At 51.6% G+C, this 18,557-nt stretch overlaps 7 protein-coding genes across 7 annotated transcripts; 6 read left to right on the top strand and 1 right to left on the bottom strand.

Annotated features, from left to right (window-relative positions):
• Positions 1–3: 3 nt before the first annotated feature.
• IAQ61_008640 (uncharacterized protein) lies at positions 4–4,344 on the bottom strand (the record flags this gene model as incomplete). The annotated part of the gene is made up of 1 exon (XM_003843162.2): positions 4–4,344. One exon carries the CDS (start codon positions 4,342–4,344, stop codon positions 4–6), a length of 4,341 nt encoding a protein of 1,446 aa, XP_003843210.2.
• An 851-nt stretch (positions 4,345–5,195) lies between these two features.
• On the top strand, positions 5,196–5,453 carry IAQ61_008639 (uncharacterized protein; the record flags this gene model as incomplete). The annotated part of the gene is made up of 1 exon (XM_066098060.1): positions 5,196–5,453. The coding sequence occupies one exon, from the start codon at positions 5,196–5,198 to the stop codon at positions 5,451–5,453; it is 258 nt and encodes an 85-aa protein (XP_065951969.1).
• Positions 5,454–5,881: 428 nt separating this feature from the next.
• Positions 5,882–10,721, top strand: IAQ61_008638 (uncharacterized protein; the record flags this gene model as incomplete). The annotated part of the gene is made up of 8 exons (XM_066098059.1): positions 5,882–6,054; positions 6,086–6,210; positions 6,276–6,581; positions 6,739–6,957; positions 7,020–7,179; positions 7,240–8,066; positions 8,127–8,363; positions 8,551–10,721. Coding segments are annotated over 8 exons (4,218 nt in total), but the record flags the coding sequence as incomplete, so codon positions are not given.
• A 454-nt stretch (positions 10,722–11,175) lies between these two features.
• On the top strand, positions 11,176–11,493 carry IAQ61_008637 (uncharacterized protein; the record flags this gene model as incomplete). The annotated part of the gene is made up of 3 exons (XM_066098058.1): positions 11,176–11,204; positions 11,251–11,385; positions 11,439–11,493. The coding sequence occupies 3 exons, from the start codon at positions 11,176–11,178 to the stop codon at positions 11,491–11,493; spliced, it is 219 nt and encodes a 72-aa protein (XP_065951967.1).
• Positions 11,494–11,782: 289 nt separating this feature from the next.
• On the top strand, positions 11,783–12,089 carry IAQ61_008636 (uncharacterized protein; the record flags this gene model as incomplete). The annotated part of the gene is made up of 2 exons (XM_066098057.1): positions 11,783–11,847; positions 11,954–12,089. 2 exons carry the CDS (start codon positions 11,783–11,785, stop codon positions 12,087–12,089), a joined length of 201 nt encoding a protein of 66 aa, XP_065951966.1.
• Positions 12,090–12,391: 302 nt separating this feature from the next.
• SIDA2 (L-ornithine N(5)-monooxygenase) lies at positions 12,392–14,548 on the top strand (the record flags this gene model as incomplete). The annotated part of the gene is made up of 2 exons (XM_066098056.1): positions 12,392–13,311; positions 13,361–14,548. 2 exons carry the CDS (start codon positions 12,392–12,394, stop codon positions 13,917–13,919), a joined length of 1,479 nt encoding a protein of 492 aa, XP_065951965.1. The 3' UTR covers positions 13,920–14,548.
• An 868-nt stretch (positions 14,549–15,416) lies between these two features.
• IAQ61_008634 (uncharacterized protein) lies at positions 15,417–18,515 on the top strand (the record flags this gene model as incomplete). The annotated part of the gene is made up of 6 exons (XM_066098055.1): positions 15,417–16,035; positions 16,105–16,382; positions 16,438–16,797; positions 16,852–17,111; positions 17,163–17,641; positions 17,704–18,515. The coding sequence occupies 6 exons, from the start codon at positions 15,417–15,419 to the stop codon at positions 18,513–18,515; spliced, it is 2,808 nt and encodes a 935-aa protein (XP_065951964.1).
• Positions 18,516–18,557: the final 42 nt, after the last annotated feature.

The raw sequence follows: 18,557 nt of genomic DNA, 5'->3' as shown, positions 1-18,557 counted from the left end.
AACCTATTCCTCTGTCAGTTTACGAAGGCAATTCCGTTGGATAATCATACCCTGGTAAAGACCGCGACCAGCCCATTTTCTTCGAACATGTTCCGTGAGTCCTTCACCGGCAGTTACCAGGAATTCTACTCTTGGTACGTTCTTGGGATCTACCAAAGCTGCCACGGTTGGTGTGAGACTTAGATGTGTGATCTGAAGACGACGGATAGAAGCTTCGAGATCATGAAACAGATCATCTTTCGTAGCTGTGCATAAGCATATACCAACATACCAAGAGAAGAAGATTTCGAACACAGAAACGTCGAAGGCTTGCGAGCAGGCCTGTAGAAGTCTCGCATTTGTCGAATACGGATAGACGCCTGATAGATACTGTAGATTACTCATTAGGTTATCTTGAGTCACGAGAACGCCCTTTGGTGTACCAGTGCTGCCACTTGTGAAGATGGCGTAGGCGAGGTGATGTCCATTGTAAGCGGTTTCGAGGTTCCTGTCAGACCACAATCCAATGTCGATGAGATCGACTTTGACAATAGTCAAAGAAGGGATCTGTGGTAGGTATGTGGATAAGAGGGATGAACTGATGCAAAGCGCAACATTGGCATCCTGCATGATAGTGCAAATCCTCTCGGTCGGCGTGTCAGGCACAAGTGGTAGGTAGCCACATCCAAGCTTCAGCACTGCAAGAATTGAGACGTAGAGGTCTACAGACTTTTCCAAAACGACTCCAATCAGTTGATCCTTCTGGGTGATATAAGCGGAAAGACTGCGAGCAAGTTGATTTGCGCGTGTGTTTAGAGTCGCATATGTGACCGCTTCCTTCACCTGCATGATGCCATCTACAAGATGTCCGAAACATATCGCCTCACGGTCTGGATCGCTCATAGCCCAATTTTCAACGGCGTGTGATGGACCATGTTGGAAATGTTCTTGAGGGGGACTCGGGTTTGCGATGGAAAGAGAGGATGCAGTGAAGCAGCAATCGATGGCAGACATCGTGCATGTGGCATTCTTCAGAAACGATGACACCAATTCATCAATCTGAAGAGACCAATACTTGATCTGCTGCTCTGGAATAGTGGCAGGATCGTAGGTGGCGCGGAAAGAGATGAAGTCTTGACTGGTCTCAAACTCGAGTGTAAGCTTCATCTCAGAGTCGTCGGCGCTATCGATGATCTTGGTAGTGAGCGTATCGTCACTGCAGTTGGCAAGAGGCTGCTGCCAGACAAACAGGATGTCAAAGAGACGGGTGCCTGGCTCCACACCAGCCGCTTTCGCAATCTCGCGCAACGGGTATGCACTGTGCTCTAAGCTTTTTCGATTCAGTTGCTGGGTCATTTCTAGAAGATCTTGGACCCGAGGGACGTCTCCGAGATTCATTCTGCATGGCAGCGAGGCTATACAAGGCCCGATGATTTCTTCTATCCCTGTGACAGGAATCGTCCTCCCTGACACAACATTTCCAAACGTCACGTCGTCTGATCCTGTATACCGTGACAAAAGAAATGCGGTGGCAGCCTGGAAGTATACTTGGGGGCTCACGCCAAGTTCACGAGCTTTTTCGAATAATAAACTGGCCTTGACCCGCGATTTCTGGGAGAAACGCCGAAGGGTTTCCCCGTGAAAGATTTTACCGTTGTAGTTCCAGAGTGTAGTAGGGACGAAATCAAGAAATTGTTTACTCCAGTACAGTTTTGCTTGGGCACGCTCGTGCTTCGAGATACCATGGGAAAAGTGTTGAGCAACATCCTGAAATTGTGGTCGAGGCGCAACTTCTTTCTTGTGCAAATACTTGAGGAGATCTTGGAGTAGGAGTTCAAATGACCACCCATCGTATATTGCATGATGCAACTTGAATAAAATCCGCGGTCCTTCCGGGTCCATCCTGATATCTATGTTCAGTGGACGGAGCAATGCGTCTCCTGTCGTTAGCGCACGAGAGTGAGAAAATCCTGAGACCTTGCGGATCTGTGAACAGGAAAACCGCTCCCAAACTACCTGCATATAGCTTCTGGTATGATCGGTAGCTGGTGCAAACCCTGTCCGGAGGATCTCGTTGTTCTGGCAAATCAACAGCAGGCTATCGCGAATCTCAGTGTACGATGTGTAAGGGCATGAGAGTCCCACTTCGATCCAATTCCAGTACGCTTTGGAACGAGTGGATGTTTCCGCGAGCATAGCTTCCTGTAATGGAGTACAAGGAAGTGTTCGTGTGATCTGGTTCTCAAGGTGCGGGGGGAGGGATGAGGTCGTATCAAGGTGGCCACTGTTGCGGATGCCATGATCGCCATTTGATGTATCGTTGGCTCTTGTACAAGAAGCGCTGTCCACCGGGCGTATGAGGTCTGAGATGTTGATGGCATTCGTTGTGTATGTGCCATTGGATTTACACGTACCGTTCATGCCAGATGCGCCATTGATCTCGCTAACATTATTCCGTGTACATGTACCGTCCGAGCCATGCGGTATTTTTGAATTGTAGCTTGCGTCTGGTGAATTCTTTCTATTTGCCGTGCTCTCACTATTGATGCGTAAAACAGCTTTGCAATTGGCGAAGAGATCGGCGACCGTGTCAGATTGAAGGACGTCTATTGCACTCAGGTCAAATCTTTCTCGCCTCAATGCGGATGCGAGTCTAATGGATTGGAGTGAATCTATTCCAATGGCAGCGAGACTCATCTGCGATTCGATCTCTACCTTCGTATAGTTTTGAAGTAGTCGTACGATTGTGTTTTCGATTGAATCTTTTGAAGTCGGCTTAAATGCCCCGTTGATCAAAGGTTTGGGCTTGTACTGGGCCTTTAGTAAAGCCCGATCGATCTTCCCTGATGGCAGCTGAGGTACCCTATCTATGAAGCAAATGTCTGACGGTACCATGAAGCTTGGCAGCCAGTTGTTGCAGTAGTCGAGCATCATTGATCGCGATACTGTATCTGGATTGATCGTGCAGAAGGCAATAAGGTGGTCGTCGATAATCATTACAGTAACTGTGCGACATCCATTGATCCTCATAATGACTTGCTCAATCTCCCCAAGCTCGACTCTTTGGCCACGCAGTTTGACTTGGCCAACCGTGACGCGGCCTAGACATTCTAGACAACCATCGCTGCGTAGCCTCGCCCGATCTCCTGTTCGATATATGCGACCATACTGTGGGTGATCGACAAACACTGCGGCGGTCAGCTCCGAGCGATTGAGATATCCATCAGCAATCTGGAGTCCACCGATTGCAAGTTCTCCTATTTCTCCAGCAGGCAGTATGCGAACACCCGCAGAAACGATGGTTTCTGATATTGCGATGATAAAGGCCGAAACCGTATCGAGGGGGAAACCAATGTTAGCGATCGTCGACCGAGTTGATAGCCGCGGCTGTAGGGTGCAGTGAATCGCTGCTTCGGTAGGACCGTACATTGCCCATAGTATGCTCTCCTTGAAATCATCGCCACCAAATTCATCCACCACATGCTGAGTGAGCATCTCGCCAATTGTGAGGAGCAACTTCAACCCAGGAACACTAGATCTTCCTTGAAGGAGATTGCTGACCACTGTCGGTGTGAGTTCGGCAGCGTCAATTTCAAGCTCATTGATCCATCTGGGAAGATCGTCAAGCATTTGTGCTCGACTGCAGCTGACCAACGTACGTCCACGGAACCAAGGGAAGAAGATTTCGAAGATGGATACATCGAAGGTAGGCGCAGCAAACTGCAGAAAGCGTGCAAAATGTGGGATATGTCGATCATGCGCTAATAAGCTCTGAGTGACGGCTCGGTGTGAGACTTTCACAGCCTTGGGAAGCCCAGTGGACCCGCTCGTATACAGTACATAGGCTAGGTCGTGTGGCCTAGCATGAGGCAGAATCGATTCCGCCAAAGAAGCCTCGGACAGTTCGCGATCCGCGAGAATGGCCTGTAGATCTGTCTTATTTCGCAATTGTTCGTGGCAATGTGACAGTGTAATGAAGAAATCGGCAGATATATCCTGGAGGATGAAGTTGAGACGTTCGGCAGGCGTATCCAGGAGAAGTGGGCAGAATGCTTTGCCAGCCTTCAGTACAGCAAGCAAGACTACGTATAGTTCTGGACACTGAGGGATAAGAACCGGAATGACAGGAGAGGCACTTTCGAGCTTCGCCGATATTTCGTTTATTCTGCCGGCTAGAGCATTGCTCAAACTATGCAGATTCTTGTAGCCAAATTTCCGCCTCTTCGTTCCGTTTTCCAGGAAGTCAATGGCGGGTGTGTCAGAATCTGATTGAACCAGGTCGTGTAGAAGCAGTGGACCCTCGAGGGTGGCCGGGTGTTCATTCAGTATGGATAGGTGGCTGGATGCGACGTTGCTGTGGACCATTTTGAGGAGTCCGAATTAGGAAGGTTTTGTACCTGGAGATGGTAGGTACTGGTAACGCTCAAGATGCTCGATAGCCACACTACGCAACAACACGTCTGCGCAGTCAACACGAAGTGCGCTCGATGCAAAGGCGCCCTGAGCAGCTGCACTTGAATGTTTGCAAGTCAATGCCTTTTGGCAGGCATGAATGAGTGATGAGAAACGGCAGCGCACTGATTGGTCGACAGGCCAGAGTACCTTCTCACAAGTACCTAGAGAGGTATCCAAGGCTGCTATACACGTGAGAGCGGGTTCTCTTCCCTTGTCGAGGGCGCGTCAAGCACTGGTTGGTAGGTATGCCACAGCCGCTCCTGAGAATCGAGCTACTAAGGTCATCCCATAACACGAGTGTGGGTATTGCTGGACGACGTGTGAGGGAGCGTGATCAACGTAACGAGAGCAAGGGCGATGATGGTATTGAGGGCTGGTTTCTGCGACCGGCTGCTACGAATGAGAATGTGGATTGCTGCCTTGGATCGGGGTGGTGAGCGCGTCGTCGTCTACAGGTCGTGGCGTCGTACATTCGCATCAAAGACAGCGTTGGACAGATTACGCATGACGGCAAGTCGACGGATCTTGCTAAGATTCTAGGTACCATGTACCGGTACCAGTACGGTAGGGACCTGAGACTGGACATCCGCCGAACGCGCGCAAGAAGCGCGAAAAGCTTTACGTACTTGTAGAAGCGAATCGCCACAGCAGAGCCAAAGGCTCCACTGCTAGCCACTACAGTCTAGCAGCCTCTGAAGTCGTCGCGCGAGACGGCAAGGTGCAAATAGAATAGCACAGTAATGGGGTGGCTAGGTGACGCGATGGACAACATTCCCGCCCGCCCCACGCAGACTGCGGATTCTGTGTGTCAACCGCAAAACACACCGTCGCGCTTCGGTCACAGTCTCGGATCAGTCAGCAATTTCGGGCTTTATGCCGCCAGTCACACGCTGGCTGCACGGGATGATGATGGAGGGGAGAAAGCTGAAGTCAAGCATGTGCGCGAGTCAGGACGAAATGGGGGTTCTCGACCGAGTCATCCCACAACTCCATCAGATAACTCGGATCCGATCATCTGATTACTAGCCGTCGTTGGTCGTCGGCTGCTTGATCCCAGATCCAAGCCTGGCCGCTGCTTTTTCTTCCAAGGTTTCCTCAAGGGGGGCTGGCTGGACAAGGTTCACGAAGACGCTACCTACTGCATGCACATGGAAAGCAGCCATGGATGTAGTAGTACCTAGGCACGGCATGTAGTATGTATGTACATGCTTTAACTACCTAGATACACACACAGTACACATGTACATGTATGTATACTCTACCGTACCGGTAGTTGGACTGACAGTATCATGCATGCCTTGGCTGCTACCTAGCACTAGCAACACCCTTCGCCATCCACATACATGTAGATACCGGTACTAGGTACTGTACTATGCACGGGTAGGTAGGTTCTAGGAACCTACCTTATAATACACCGCATCCCCCACATCGAACTCGCAAGAGACAGAATAATGACACTGCCATGGGCCTATGGTCGACAGCAGAGCTACGATACTACTACCATGCCCACTGGGCCGCTTCTTCGTCAAGACGCAAGTCTCCACGGGCAACCCTCGGCAAGGAGCCGGCAACCTTCCAGGGTTCTATTCGGAAGATGGGATGTGTGGAGGAGTCGCCAAGGTGACGCTAACCTAGTTTGAGACTTGTCGAGCTTCCAGGTGCCATTCGGTCTCAACGCGACTCATCGCGAACGCATCACCAACAACATCCTCTCCATGGCTTCTGTCGTCTTCGAAGCGAGTGACCGCTGCAACTCGTTTTCCATTGCGAAACCCCGTATGTGTACTTGATCACAATGCACTACTCATCTTCTCTCGGTGGCGCATACACCGCGAGCCCAGACGACTCTGATGATGGTAGCTCTGAGACACAACTGCTTCTTAGTTCTGACAGCGACATCGAGGACGAACTTTCTGTCCGTCAAAGTGCACAATGGGAGAGGCAAATTGAGCCGTCGTTGGCTACTGTGCAGCCGCAAGCATTTCAGGGCGTGACCACGTTTCGACAGCAGTTCATCCGACAGATTTTGGGTCTCAATCCCTTCAAGACCTCTTATTTCGCCCTGTACAGCTGTTTGGACGATGCTGGATCGAAGGGAATTCTTGCTCTGGGCATTGGTCTTGCCATCTGCGCAGGCGTTCCTCTACGTACGTAAATCTCCTCGTCTACAAAACGGGCATCGGGAAGAAGCCGTAGCTATACGCATGTAAAGTTCGACCTTCAACTAGAACATGGCGCCCCGTCCACGGGTAGGCCTGACATCGTTCCTCCTCGGTTTGATGCTGACGGAAACCGCTATTCAAGCACTCATCGGCGTGATTCTTGGCAAAATCATCAACTCATTTCCCCCACCACAAGACGAGTTGAAGCAGCTGCTATATCGCCTCATGACGGTAGCGGTTGGCTATTTTGCTGTTACATGGGGATGGGCTGCCTGTTGGGCAGTCATCGGGGAGCGGGTCAGCCGCAAAACCCGCGAAAGGCTCCTTCACCGCGCCCTTGGCATGGACATGGAGTATTTCGGTCAGTATGAATTTGCATTGATTCGAATTTGACAGCTACTGATGCACCTATCCGCCGATCAGATACTGTATCTCCCGACATGACTGGCATTCTTACCGAAAAGACACAAACAATCCAATTAGGAACGTCCGAAAAAGTGGGATTGTTCATCGCATCCATAAGCTACTTTATTTCCGCATTCACTATTGGTTTCCTTCTTAATGCAAGACTCACTGGCGTTATGTAAGATTGATTGTATACGGTCCAAAATGCACAGACATTTGTGACTAACCTACTTCACAGGTTTGTCACGGTGATACCTGCTATGGCCTCGATTGTCTACTTTGGCACCAAATCAGTCTCCAAATTTACCAAGCAAGCTAGTATGTACACTGAGAAGGCGGCTTCAGTCGCAGAAAGTGCCATTCGAGCTGTCCAGATCGTACAGGCCTTCGGTCTGTTTGAGCAGCTCAGTGAAGAACATGTTGGCTACCTCAGATCTGCGTTGCGTGTTGGAATTCGCAAAAGCATCGCTGGTGCTCTCATGCTTGGCTCTGTCTACTTTGTGGCTTACGCAACAAATGCCCTGGCTTTCTGGTACGGTGATCAATTACGAGACGGTAGTGCGGAAGCTGGCACGATTTACGCAGTTGTATTCCTCATCCTTGACGCATCTTTTGTTGTTGGATCGTTCGGACCCTTCATACAAACCTTCGCCATGGCTGCAGCCGCAGGCGCTGCCGTTTCAGAGGTGCTCAGCCATCCTCCTAGTGACATCGATGTTTACTCCACGAAGGGAAAACCAGCCCTAAAGTCGCATTTTGAAAACGAACTTGTGTTTTCAGCCGTCTCATTTGTTTACCCGGCTCGCCCGACCGTTCGAATATTGGACGGTGTGGATCTTCGTATCGCGCCTGGCAAGGTTACCGGATTAGTCGGACCTTCGGGATCAGGCAAGAGCACAGTGACTTCACTACTGCTCAGATTCTATGATCCCACCTACGGCAGTGTCTCTCTTGGAAACACCGACCTGAAAACTTTCAATATCCAGAGTCTGCGCTCACACATTTCACTTGTTTCACAAAACCCGGTGCTTTTCAGCGGAACAATCCTCGACAATATTATGCATGGTAGGCCACACGGATATCCAATTCTGTCCTGTTCACATGCTGAAACTAGTGAAAACGCAGGACTGCCAGACCGCGAGCACATATCGGAAGAAGAGGCCGTTGAAAGATGTAGAGAAGCAGCTAACGAGGCATATTGTGACTTCATAGATCGTCTTCCAGATGGCCTATATACCAAGATCGGCTCGGGCCCTCAATCTCAATTATCCGGGGGACAGAAGCAGCGTATTACATTAGCTCGTGCTTTGGTGGGTGCTCCAGCGCTCCTCTTGCTGGACGAATTTACCAGTGCGATGGATGGTAAGTGCGCTTCCAGTATGCCGTCTTGGCGTAACACAGCCTCCCTTCGATCATGTTGGGTCAATCTGGGGGTTTAGACTTCGATGCTGCCACCAAGTTAATGTGTGTGTATGCATGCTGTACTTCAAAGCCCGCTGGACCCTATATCTGGATCATGACGATATCATCGTACTAATTGTATTCCCAGGAACGAGTGAAGCCATCGTCTTGGAGAACTTGAGGCGCTCCTCAGCAGCTACCGGCCGCACGACAATCATCATTGCCCATCGCCTCGCCACTGTCCGAGACGCTGATCGCATAATCGTTCTAAAGGACGGTGTAGTAGAGGAAGATGGACAGCATGAGTCATTGATGAGAACAGACGGCATTTATGCAGAGTTGATCAGAGCCCAGCAGTTTGATAAACGTTCTCGACCATCTGCTGCGTCGTCAATTCGATCTAACCCCCGATCAAAGCTCCAAGAGGATGAGCATGTCCGTCATCAGACGGGTGATTCAAACCCGGAAAATACACTCTCCGCCCAGAGTCAACCCAAGAAGAGTGCCATTGAGCTAATTGGCAGGTCCATCGCGCTTAGTCGCGATGAGGCTCCCGCTATCGCTATAGGGCTGGTCTCCTCTGTCTTCAGCGGCAGCATTATCGTTGGAGAAGCGATAATATTTGGCAATCTTGTTGAACTCCTAAACGACACATCGGGGTCCGACGAGTTGACAAGACGTATTGCTTTCTACTGCTCGATGTTTTTCGTTCTTGCCATTATTGCTTTGGTGTCGCACTCATGTGGTAAAACGGCGTTCGGCATTGTGTCCGAGAATCTGACGTTGCGAGTGCGTGACCTTTCATTTAGGACCATTCTCCAGCAAGACATCGCTTGGTTCTCGAGACCAGGACACTCCCACCACGCACTCATGTCTCGCCTCAACGCGGACAGTGGTAGCATCAGTGGTTTGTCTGGCGTCATATTGGGCACAGTGTTTTCTGTGGCAACTTCGGTGATTGGAGGCATTGTCTTGGCTCATGTGGTGGCCTGGAAGATTGCGGTCGTTTTACTAGCCGCCGTGCCGGTCATGCTCCTTGCTGGCTTTTTACGATTGCGAATTTTAGCTCTTGCAGAGGAGCACCACCAGACAGCATACAGTGATGCAGCAGCTTTGGCATCAGAGGCAACTTCATCTATGCAGATCGTCGCAGCATTCCGCTTGGAATCCCATATTCTTGAGCAATACCAGGAGGCGATCCGCAAACCTTACGAAGATCATCTGAGATTCAGTATTCTCGGCAACATCCTGCTCGCCTTCTCGCTGAGCGTGACGTACTTCGTCTACTCTTTAGCATACTGGTGGGGATCAAAGCAAGTTCGCAACGGGAATTACAGTCAAAAAGATTTCTTCATCGTGCTACCAGCACTGCTTTTCTCAGCGCAAACCGCTGGGCAATTGTTCAGCCTTGCACCGGAAATTACGCGAGCTAAGACCGCTGCGCAAAGCGTCTTCTCTCTACATGACGAGAAGCCGAGCATCATCACCGAGACAATATCTCCATCAAATGGAACCGAAGCCAGCGAATCGGCGTTGCTAGCGAGCCCATCCAACTCATATGGTACATTTGCCATTCAAGGGGAGCTTGAATTTCGTGGAGTCAGTTTGTACTACGACAGCAGACCGACTGTTCCGGCCCTGGATAACGTTTCTTTCATGATTAGACACGGCGAATATGTGGCATTCGTCGGACGTTCAGGTGCGGGCAAATCATCTACCATCAACTTGATCGAAAGGTTCTTTGATCCCACCGCCGGACAAGTCTATCTCGATGGACACGACATACGCAAGGAATCTGTACGAAACCACCGGGCCCGTTTGGCACTTGTGGAACAAGAACCAGATCTTTTTCCAGGGTCGATTAAATTCAACATAGGCCTAGGCGCGCGGCCAGCCACGCGTATAACTGACGAGGATATAGTAAGAGTCGCTAAGGAGTGTGAGCTTCATGACTTCATCATGAGTCTCGCTGAGGGCTACAACACGCAAGTCGGTGCGCATGGATCGAAGCTTTCTGGCGGTCAGCGTCAACGACTTGCCATTGCGAGGGCTCTCATACGAGACCCGGAAATATTGCTCCTTGACGAGGCGTCCTCTCAACTAGATGCGAATACGGAGAAGGCATTACGCCGTACCATTGCGGCTGCGTCTAAGGGTCGAACGACGATTGTGATTGCGCATCGGTTGGCAAGCGTTCAACATGCAGATCGCATTTTCGTGTTTGACACTGGACGCATAGTTGAGCAGGGTCGGCATGCAGATCTCGTTGCTTTGGGTGGTATATATTCTGGCATGGTTTCTGCCCAAGAGCTTGAGTGATGAATTGCATCCTCCCGCGCGTCGCCATTGCTGCCACTTTTCATTCTCAAACACTTGGCCTATCGACGGTCCTGTACAACACCTTTACAGCCTACACCATTTTTCTGGCTAATACTATCGGCATGATCTGTCCTATATATATATATATTTCTGTTCAGCATCGAGCCAGGCGAAGTTCGAATGGATATATCAACATTGCACAACAGTGAATTTATTGCACAAGTTCATTACCACCATCGACACCAGTGAGAGTACTAATGGGAGTCTGTAGGATGTTTGCAGACTACCTTGCCTTACCGGCTGACGTTCTGGGCGAGCAGATCCACATTTCAACTGAAGTGCCGTTCCTGCATGACAGAGGGCTGCGTGACTTGCTTACTGTGGATTGAAACGTTTTCACGCCAAGCACATACTCGCAATCTGCTTCATCAACCCGAGCGGAGGGAGATCTGGCATGTTTCGTCTACGACTTGTCTCTTGCATGTAGGTATGTTCCGATGCAGCTGCACATAGGTATTCACAACACAAGCATCAACTCACAAGCATCCCCTGGGTGCATGATTGCGTGTCGGACGAAACCAGTCTACAACGAACATGACATATGGTGGCGCATATGCGCCAAAGCGCCTCATTCGTCACCAGCTGCACAAAGTCGGCTAGAAAGGTTTGCTTTTACGATGAAGTGGCCAGCAGTTACGACGAGCTAACCGAGCACAGCATCTATACCGAGCCCTGCATCATGCGTGGACATGTCAGGCAGATGTGGTGTTGAATGCCTACCTACACTAGTAGGGCCGAGACGTTATCTGATGGAACTTATCAGATTTTTCTGACTTGATCCATTTTCATCCGACATCGCCCCGAGCCTATGCCCCGGCCTGTCCGCCATCCCACGCCCCAGGCACTCTCCGGCATATTTTCTTTTGGGGGTTGCGGGCATGTATTGGGCAAAGCGCAGCGGGGCCCGTCAGAAAATTTGCCTCCATCATGACACGGCCCAAGCGCGGATTGAGCCGCTCTTTGGCGTGTTCGGTCTTTGAAAATTTAATCAATCAGATAAGATGCTCATCCATGGCGGTCGTCATAACCCAGTACCAGAGACGCAGGCTGCATTTTGGACTGCACCGTATCGGTCTAGTTGCGACTGACTATCGAACGATCCTCTGGCGAGCGTCACAGATCTTTTTTATTGGCGTGCGTTTACGCAATACCTAACGGAGATCGAGCCCAAGTTACCCAATGATAGAAATAGTGGAGGTCGACGACTTTCTCCATAACTTGGAGAAGGCCTCCAATATCGATCTGCAAGTTGTTACTCCCACCCTTCCCCTCTTCAAGGCGAACTCAGTTTCCGACGACGGTACGTGATCTTGCGGCGCTACAGACCTCGCATTTCGCATCGAGTGTAAATGTCATGGTCAGACGTAAACAGTTACTGATTCTGTACAATCATAGAGACGACCTAGACACTAGCTACTGCCCAGCGCTCAATCATAGGCGACGCAAAGGGGTGGGTTTTGTATAATCAGCAGGGTGTGATTGGACGAGTCCCTGGGTTGCCAGTACGTGGGACTAGCAACGGGCCTTGCTATGTATATGAAAATCATACTAATAGCGAGCATAGAGCATTCAAAGCCATTCTTGCAAATTGTTTTTTGCTCGCTTTCAACATGAGTCCTCACGCAGAATTATCATCGACTTCTTCGGAAAACCCTGCTCCAGCTGTACAAAGGGCGTTTGACGGGTTTCTCACCGAGAATATCAATGAGAACCATTTGCCCTCGGTCGAAAACCGATCTCATTTGCGCTACACCCCAGAGGAGGAAGTTCATGACCTGGTGTGTGTCGGGTTTGGCCCAGCTTCCCTCGCCATTGGCGTGGCTCTTCATGATGCTTTGGACGGCACTGATGCGTCCCTGATGGATGTGCCTGGACTTCAAACCAGATCGCCAAAGGTTGCCTTCCTCGAGAAGCAGTCGCAGTTTGCATGGCACGCTGGTATGCTTCTTCCTGGTGCAAAAATGCAAATCACTTTCATGAAAGATATGGCAACCTTGCGAAACCCCCGCAGCGAGTTCACCTTCTTGAACTACCTGCACCAAAAGGACCGACTCGTCGAGTTTGCCAACTTGAACACCTTCCTACCCGCACGAGTGGAATACGAAGATTACATGAAGTGGTGCGCAAGCTGGTTCGAGGACGTGGTATCTTACGACCAAGAAGTGGTCAAGGTTGTGCCCGAAAAGTGTGCCAGCGGCGAAATCACCACCTTCACAGTTGTGTCTCGCAATCAGCTTACAGGCCGAACGGAAGCGCGGAGAACTAAGCATGTGGTCATCGCTGCTGGAGGACGGCCCAACATTCCCCGGCCATTTCCTTCCCATCACCCCAAGGTCATTCATTCTTCCAAGTTTGCATACACGTCGAAGCAAGTACTTCCGGATTACCAGGCGCCTTACAAGGTTGCCGTTATCGGTAATGGCCAAAGTGCAGCAGAGATCTTTGACTTTTTGCATGCAAACTACCCCAACTCACAGACGCGTTTGTTGATCAAAGGAGGGGCGTTGCGACCCAGTGATGACTCGCCCTTGTGAGTTTTGCATTCATCAAAGTCGACGAACGAAGCTTACTTTCCACAGCGTCAACGAAATCTTCAACCCCTCGCGCGTAGACTCGACCTTCAATCGCGAGTCTAGGCTCCGGAGCACTACGCTGCTCGAAGACAAGGGTACCAACTACGGTGTAGTCCGTCTGAATCTCCTCGAGCATATTTACGAGACTCTGTACATGCAACGCATCCGCTATGGCTCTTCGCCCGAAGCCGAAGCAACACAGTGGCCGCATCGGATCATGCCATACCGCCGCGTCATGGAGGTAGGCGACTCGCCCGTCCTCAAGAATGGCGTCCGTTTGACGATCCAAGACCAGTCCCCTCTGTACTTTAGCGAAGTACCGGGCGGGCAGGAGCGCAAAGAGGTAATGGACGTGGATGCAGTCTTTGTTGCTACGGGTTACCTGAGGGATTTGCACGAGACGTTGCTCCAGGATGCCAGACACCTCATGCCTGGTGGTGACTTGGCCGATGCAAAGTGGACGGTGCAGAGAGACTACAAGATTCGATTCGAGGAGAAGCGAGTTGCGGAGGATGCGGGTGTTTGGCTACAGGGCTGTTGTGAGACTACGCATGGTGTAAGTTGAACCTGTTGCAGGGCTCTCCTGCAATGACGATGATGATGATGATGATGATGAGACGGAGCGCTAATCAAGTGGATGATAGCTGAGCGATACGTTGCTTTCAATTCTTGCCTGTCGTGGTGGAGAGATGGTCAGGTCTCTTTTTGAGCAACCGACCAAGTGGGATAGCGGCGATGTGCTGGGTGGGTTTGAAGAGAGGAACTAGATTTTTGGGCTTGATGGGGATGGCCAGTCTTGTGATGGATGTTTGCAGGGTGAGCAGAGGAGTGTTGTGGATCAAAGGCAAGGTAAGCTTCTAGCTCGGGCGACGCAACGGGCAAGGAAGGGACTAGGGCGATTATGGGCGCAGAGGGCGACGAGTGACGTACAAAGTATCCATGAGTCTACATGCTTCGTTTTCATTGCGCACTCTCCTACTCTAGCTGCGTCCAGGCTTTGGACGGACGGACGGATGGACGGATGGATGGATGGTAACACATGGCAGCCACGTAAGCAAGAAGGCCAATTTGGGGTCGTGTCAAGGCGAGAAGTCTCCACACTGGTGGTGGTGGACTGGAGACTGGGAGGTGCTGCGAGGGCGATACAGCACAGCTACTGCACGTACCGTACAGTACTCCTAGGTAGGTACATTGAATACATACATGTAGTAGCGTTCAAGCTGAGCAGCGTCCGAGTGAGTGAGCGACTAGGCGTGGCCATGTACCTATGTACCTAGTGGCTGAGTCGAACATGTGAATGGTTGGGTGGATAAACTTGGCGAGGCCATGGATGGTCTGATTCCATGGATTGTCTCGCAGCAAATTTCAAGATGAGAACTTTGTTTGGTGCGTTGCTGCGCTGCTTGCTGCCTGGCAATCCATCATTCATTCGCTCGCGAGGCTAGGCCCGATTGGGCACACCAAGGCAGGAAGCAGCCCAACATTGAATGCTGTTCGCTGTTCACTGTTCACCAACCATGGATGGGGCCCTCTTCTTTGGATTCCAACCTTCCAGCAGCGGCTCACACTCCACTCGACTTGTAAACCACCCATATTCTTTGCCTCTTTTCCTCTCCTGCCACGCCACAAGACCCTCGCTCTCTGTGCCAATTGCTCGTCGCTCGTCGCTCTTCACTCGCCGTCTGGCGTGTGTCTATCAGCTAAGAGTAGAGTACTCCTAGAGTATTGTCCTCGCCCTCTTCCCTGCCAGGCTGTGCCTGCGCAGGCAGAACTCGGCCGGCACCTTGTGGCCGCCCTCTTGTTGACGGTTGAACGGGCGCGCACTGGTTTGCGGCTTCGGCATGCACCGCGCAAATTGACTGCGTTACAGCTGAGATAGCTGGCCTCTGCGACACCCGGTTGCCTTTACCTCGCTCTCTCTCTCTCTCTCTCTCTCTCTCTCTCTCTCCCTCATTCCCTCTCTCCCTCTTTCACACTCTTCCCCCCTCTCCCCCCTCTCCCCTCTCTTCCTTCTCTTCTCCTCTCGAGACCCTGCGTGCGGGCGCACACCCCCACCCCCGCCATGGACCAGCAGTGGACTGCCTACTCGGAAGCGCCAGGTGCGACCCGCCAGGCGCGGTACGCTCCACACGCTCCGCACGGAAATGCTTCGCCCCAGCACACACAGCAGCGCGACACCAGTGTGTCCTCGCAAAGTAAGCAGGACGCCTACGCCTCATCCAACGGCCCCTCGCGCCAGAACTCCATGCCCCTCGCCGCGCCAGGTCCATCCACCAACCGCGCCGGCTCCGACTTTACCAACGACGGCGACGGCGACATCGCAATGGAAGACGCAGACCCCTACAAGCCCAAGTATGGTGCACAGCGCCCCCACCACCACCAACGGCACTCGCAGCAGTTGTTACAGCAAGAAGAGAGCGCCGCGGCGCGCAGGTACTCGCCCATGAATCTGTCGCCCACATCACCTTATCCGGCCACCACGCAGCAGAGCGGCCAAAACTACACCAGCTTCACCCCTCAAGCCCAGTCTCAGGCTCAGTCCCAGGCTCAGGCTCAGTCTCAGTCCCAGTCCCAGTCCCAGGCACAGGCACAGGCACAGGCACAGACGCACAGCAATCGTCAGAGCCCAACACGGACGAATCCTTACATGTCGCCGCCCAACAGCTATTACTCGCCTCCAGGTACGTCCAACACCATCCTTGGCTCTTGCATCCTCTTAGCGCACATATACTGATTCGTCTTGCCTGCAGCATCCCGGCCACACGCGCCACAACTTCCACCAATTCAGTCCAACATGAGCCCAGATAGTTTCTATCCACAGTCTGCCACGGCACAACTAAACGCCGTCTACAATAGGGAGGCTCGCTCCCCCCGCACAACCACCAATTCAAACCCTCCTCAGCTACCCCCAATTGGCCGAGGACCTGTTCCCAAGTTTGAAAAATGTACCAACACAGCAGGTTTACAGCCCAAGATCAATGCCCAGCCTCCCTTTCGGCGCGCAAACCCAGAAGGCGGGTTTATTAGTGTATGTTTGGCAGTTCCCAAGGACAATTCATCATGAACTGACAATAGGAAATCAGCCTCTACAAGCCCTGACGGCGCATCTTCCTACCACGTACAAGCTTTGCAATGGCGGTTTCAACTACCAGTCCTCGCGCAACCCACGGCGAGTCCTCACAAAGCCAAGCAAAGGCGTCAAGAATGACGGGTACGACAACGAGGACAGCGATTACATCCTCTACGTCAATGACATTCTCGGCTCAGAGGAATCAGGGCACAAGAACCGCTATTTGATCCTGGACGTACTGGGACAGGGTACTTTTGGACAGGTGGTGAAATGCCAGAACCTCAAGACGCAAGAGGTGGTAGCAGTCAAGGTGATCAAGAACCGGACAGCGTACTTCAACCAGAGTATGATGGAGGTTTCTGTGCTCGATCTGGTAGGCCCTTCCTTTACAGAGAGACGACCATGTGATGCTGACAAGGATGACCAGTTGAACAAGCAGATGGACAAGAACGACGACCATCATCTCCTCCGGCTCAAAGACACGTTCATTCACAGACAGCATTTGTGCCTCGTCTTCGAACTTCTCAGTGTCAACCTGTACGAGCTCATCAAGCAGAATCAGTTCCGCGGCCTGTCCACGACTCTGGTACGCGTGTTCGCGCAACAGCTCATCAATGGTCTGGCGTTGTTGGGCAAAGCCAAGCTCATTCATTGTGATCTGAAACCAGAGAATATTTTGCTGAAGAAGTAGGTAGTTTAGCAGATGATCGCCTTGCACCTGCTGATATATGACGACAGCCTCGAAAGCCCAATCATCAAAATCATCGACTTCGGTTCTGCCTGTGACGAACGGCAGACAGTTTACACCTATATTCAATCGCGCTTCTATCGCTCGCCTGAGGTCCTACTGGGCCTACCATACTCTGCCGCAATCGACATGTGGTCGTTGGGTTGCATAGTCGTCGAGCTGTTCCTCGGCTTGCCCTTGTTCCCTGGCTCGTCTGAATACAATCAGGTATCGAGGATAACCGAAATGCTCGGTCTACCCCCACATTGGATGTTAGAAATGGGCAAGCAATCCGGCGAATTCTATGAAAAGAGCCAAGACGAGTATGGCCGCAAACAGTATCGGTTGAAGTCGATTGAGCAATACTCGCGAGAGCATGGCACAAAGGAGCAACCGAGCAAGAAATACTTTTCAGCGACGACCTTGCCTGACATCATCAAGAACTATCCAATGCCACGGAAGAACATGAAGCCGAACGAGGTTGAACGAGGTTAGTAGTACTCCCTGCGATTTTCCTGTCGAACTTTACCAACCTGTTTTTTCTCTCTCTAGAACTGGCCAACCGAGCCGCCTTTATCGACTTTGCACAAGGCCTGCTGAACCTTAACCCCCTGGAGCGATGGACGCCTGCACAAGCGAAACTACATCCTTTTATCACCCAGGCGAAATTCACGGGTCCCTTTGTGCCCCCAATGACGCTGAAGTCGGGCTCCAGCAGGTCTCCGGCGCCTGGGGTACAGGAACAGCAAAGATACGAAGGCATGAGCAGGCAACGTCAACAGCAACAGCAGCAACAGGTTGTCGCCGCACAGCAGGCTCAAGCAGCGCAGAACGCTGCCTATGCTAACATGCAAATGAATCAATATGCTGCCGCCCAGAGCCCACACGCTCAACCCAACCCGTACAGCAACAACATGTACGTGCCAAATCACCAAGGTGCACCTCCTCCCTATCCTGCCCAGGCTGGGCAGTATACTCAGCAGCCGATGAATATGATGCAACCTCAGCAACCCCGACAGTACAATCAACCCCAGAATCTCTATGCGCAAGCCACGACAAGGGCTGGGAGACAGCGGGCTACCACCATGGACCAACAACAGTCAGCGGGCTCTGGGATCCCTCCGGCACTCCAGCGTGTCATGAGTCATTTAGACCCGAATGCGCCTGTCCGATTGCAGCCATCGCCCGCCTACTATCCACCGCCGCCAGATGGTGCACCTGAAAGTGCTGGTAGCGCCCGGAGAAGAGGGTCACGCGCCAATAACGGGACTGGGAATGCGAGCAACCGAAATCAAAATTTTGTGCGCAATCTGGAAGATCGAACTTTGGAGGAAGGATTCATGAGCCAGAACCATTGGCAATGATGAGGGATGGACCAACATGCTTGCATTTTTTGAAGAGTTGCC

The sequence above is a fragment of the Plenodomus lingam genome, assembly GCF_022343315.1.
Source record: "Plenodomus lingam strain CAN1 chromosome Unknown contig_44, whole genome shotgun sequence".
In the NCBI taxonomy this organism is placed as follows: Eukaryota; Fungi; Ascomycota; class Dothideomycetes; order Pleosporales; family Leptosphaeriaceae; genus Plenodomus; species Plenodomus lingam.
Note: the sequence above shows the minus strand (reverse complement) of the source record. Positions and strands in the feature narration are given on the sequence as shown.